Source organism: Vidua chalybeata, chromosome Z (genome assembly GCF_026979565.1).
Source record: "Vidua chalybeata isolate OUT-0048 chromosome Z, bVidCha1 merged haplotype, whole genome shotgun sequence".
NCBI classification, from domain to species: Eukaryota; Metazoa; Chordata; class Aves; order Passeriformes; family Viduidae; genus Vidua; species Vidua chalybeata.
In genome coordinates, this window is record NC_071570.1 from 2,252,678 (window position 1) to 2,256,333 (window position 3,656).

Genomic DNA, 3,656 nt, shown 5'->3' on the forward strand with positions numbered 1-3,656 from the left:
GATACAAATATTTTTGTAAAAGAAAAATAAATCAGAAGGGTATTAGGAAACACTTGACGGTTCAGTTGTCTCCCCGTTTTGGCTAGGAATGAGTTTTTAATTTTCCCGGGGTTTAGCAGTTTTTCTGCAGTTTTTCTCCCTGGAAAGCAGCGGCGTTGAGCGGTATTGGCCTTCAGCCTTGGGGTGGAGGAGTCGCGGCAGGGTCTCCCCATCCTCTCGCAGCGCTACGCAGAGAGGGAGTTAGGACCCACAACCTTTTGGAGTGATTCTTGTTAAAAAAAAAAAAAAAAAAATCTATATTTTCAGTTCACTGTATTCACAAGAAAAAAAAAAAAAAAAAAAAGGAAAAAGCAGAAACCACCACAACCGTTGTGCTGGTGGCTTTTTTTTTTTTTTTTTTTTTTTTTTCCTTAAATAGGGGCATAAACCAATTAGGGGAAAGGGGGAAAAGTTAAAAAAACCCAAGAACATGTTTGCGCCCTATTGGTTTTTGTGGGAGCGAGAATCTGGGTCCGGGTGCTTGTGAAAGTGGTTCTGGTGAATGACTCCGGTGTATTTGGGAATGGCAGTGAGGATACAGAATCTGTTAGTGCTCGTGAGGACAGGGTTGTGGCGAGAAATCAACTTTTTCTCTCTTTCTCCTCCCCTACCCTGTAACTTCTCCCGATCCCTTAAAAAACACCGTTTCCGAAAAGACGCGGGGTACAAAAGGAGAAATATTCCGTTTCTTGGAAGCGATTTGTCTCAGACCGTGGAGGGGCGGAGGGAAGAGAGAGGAAGGCGAAAAAAGGCAAAAAAAAAAAAAAAAAAAAAAAAATCCAAAGCGCATTCCACCTTCCACCCTTCCGGCCTCTCGCCGGGAAAACCGCGCTCGGGGCGAGGGGGGGCGGCGGCGGGAGGCCGGGCCCCGACGGGGCGCCCGCATCCCCTCCCGGTGCGGGGAGGCAGAGAGGGAGGACGAGAGGGATGGGGGGAGCCGCCCCCAGCCCCGCTCACCTCCCACCGTCCGGGGGGGGCGTGCGGTGGGTCCGGCCCCGTCCGCCCCCCCCGGGCCGCTGACGTCAGAGCGCCCGCGGGGGCCGCCGCACCGCGGGGCGGGGGGCTCTGTCCGGCCGCGCGGCTCCGCGGCGGCGGGAGCGGGGATGCGCTTCCCTCCCTCCCTCCCGGCGGCTGCTGGAGGAGGAGGAGGAGGAGGAGGAGGAAGGTCCGGCGGCGGCACGGCCGGAGCGCGGCCGCGGAGGTAACGGGCGCCGGGCGGGGAGGATGCCCGGGCAGCCGCGGGGAGCACCGAAACTTTGGTTTTTTGGTTTTTTTTTTTCGTTCCTCTTCCGTGCTTTCCCCCATCCCGGGGCGTGAGGAGAGGGGACCCTTCCTCCGTCGCCTTGTCCGCTCGGAGGCTCTGCGTGCAGCCCTCCCGGGTGGCGGCGGGTTTCCAGGACGGGGAGACGGACACGGGTCTCTGCTGCGTGCGTGGGGGTCGAAGCGCCCGTGGGTCGGGGATTCTTCCAAACGGGGACGGTTCGCTCGTGTACCGCCATCTCCACACCTGTAGTGGGAGGCGCACGTCGGAGACCCGGGATGCGCGGGGGAGGACGGCTCCCGGCGAGGACAGAGGAGGTTTGGGGGAGTCGGGGTCGCGGAGCAATCCTCCCCACGGGTAGCGCCTCCCCACGCCGGCAGAGCAAGGAGCGGGGGGAGGACGGGGTGCGTGCGGCGGGGACCCCCCCCGCCATCCCGGTGAGCCCTCGGCTGACGGCGCTGTGTCTCTGTCCCCCTCCCCTCCTGCAGCTAGAGCAGAGCAGCCCCCCCGGCGCTGAGACGATGGCGACCAGCCCGCTGCCCGGCCCCACCGATATCTTGCTGCCGTCGCCGTCCAGCGCGTACCCGCCGGACCCCATGAACCAGCCGAGGGCCGGCCACGCCGCCATGAAGCCCAACCAGGTGGGGCAGGTGATCCTCTACGGCATCCCGATCGTCTCCCTGGTCATCGACGGGCAGGAGCGGCTGTGCCTGGCGCAGATCTCCAACACCCTTCTCAAAAACTTCAGCTACAACGAGATCCACAACCGGCGGGTGGCCCTGGGCATCACCTGCGTGCAGTGCACGCCGGTGCAGCTGGAGATCCTGCGGCGGGCCGGGGCCATGCCCATCTCCTCCCGCCGCTGCGGCATGATCACCAAGAGGGAGGCAGAGCGGCTCTGCAAGTCCTTCTTGGGGGAGAACCGGCCCCCCAAATTGCCGGATAACTTCGCTTTCGACGTATCGCACGAGTGCGCCTGGGGATGCCGCGGGAGCTTCATCCCGGCCCGCTACAACAGCTCCCGGGCCAAGTGCATCAAGTGCAGCTACTGCAGCATGTACTTCTCGCCCAACAAGTTCATCTTCCACTCCCACCGCACCCCCGACGCCAAGTACACCCAGCCCGACGCCGCCAACTTCAACTCCTGGCGCCGCCACCTGAAGCTGACCGACAAGAGCCCCCAGGATGAGCTGGTCTTCGCCTGGGAGGATGTCAAGGCCATGTTCAACGGCGGCAGCCGCAAGCGCGCCCTGCCGCCCGCCCCGCCGGCCCCCGCCGCCGCCGCCCCCGCCGCCTGCCACCCGCTGGGCTCGGTGAAGGCGGCGGCGGTGGTGGGCGGCGGGCTGCTGAGCCCGCACCTCCTGGCCGCCCCGCCCGACCTGCACCAGAAGCGGCCGCGCTTCGAGGAGGACGAGGAGCTGCAGGAGGCGGTGGCGGCGGCGCACGGCGGCAAAAGCCCGCGGAGCTACCCCGTCATCCCGGTGCCCAGCAAGGGCTCCTTCGGCGGCATGCTCCAGAAGTTCCCCGGCTGCGGCGGGCTCTTCCCGCACCCCTACGGCTTCCCCGCCGCCGCCTTCGGGCTCTGCCACAAGAAGGAGGAGGGCGGCGGCGGCGATGCCCTCGGCGGGGCGGCCGCGCACAAAGCCGGCGGGGCGGCGGCGGCGGCGGCGGGCGGCGGGCTCTCGGGGCTCTTCTGGCCGGGCAGGAAGGACGCCGCCTTCTACCCTCCCTTCTGCATGTTTTGGCCGCCGCGCACCCCGGGCGGGCTGCCGGTACCCACCTACCTGCAGCCGCCGCCGCAGCCCCCCGGCGCCCTGGGATGCTCGCTGGGAGGGGACGGGGCGGGCCTGCTGCGCCAGGCTTTCCTGGACCTCTCGGAGCCCGGCGGCGAGGCGGGGCCGGCGGGGCTGGGGACGGGGCCGGCGGGGCTGGGGACGCCGCCCGCCGCCGCCCCCCCGTCGGCGCCCGCCGCCGCCGCCGCCGCCGCCGCCCGCCCGCCGCCGCCGCCCGGGACCCGCTGTTCGAGTCGCCCCCCGGTGGCAGCGCCGAGCCCGCCTCGCCCGCCGCTTCCGACGGGGGCAGCGCCGGTGGGGGCGGGCGGGTCCCCCCGCACCACCCGCACCTGCTGGAGGCGGCGGGCGGGCGCAAGGCGAGCGGCGGGTACCACCACTCCAGCGCCTTCCGCCCGGTGGGCGGCAAGGAGGACTCGGAGAGCCTGGCCAAGCTGCACGGAGGAGGCGGCGGCGGCCCCCCGCGCTCCGCCTCGCCGCTGCAGCTGCTGCTGCCGCCGCCGCCGCCGCCGCCCCCCGAGGACGCGGGATACGAGAGGCACCCGCATCCTCCGCACGCCGCGCAC

At 67.4% G+C, this 3,656-nt stretch overlaps 1 protein-coding gene across 1 annotated transcript in view; it reads left to right on the forward strand.

Annotated features, from left to right (window-relative positions):
- Nucleotides 1–1,219: 1,219 nt before the first annotated feature.
- SKOR2 (SKI family transcriptional corepressor 2) overlaps nt 1,220–3,656 on the forward strand; it is a 26,969-nt gene continuing 24,532 nt past the window's right edge. The window contains 3 exon segments of the mRNA XM_053932123.1: nt 1,220–1,240; nt 1,789–3,273; nt 3,276–3,656. The exon segment at nt 3,276–3,656 is cut by the window's right edge and continues 399 nt beyond it. Of these exon segments, the coding sequence (XP_053788098.1) occupies nt 1,822–3,273; nt 3,276–3,656 (1,833 nt within the window). The 5' untranslated portion in view covers nt 1,220–1,240; nt 1,789–1,821.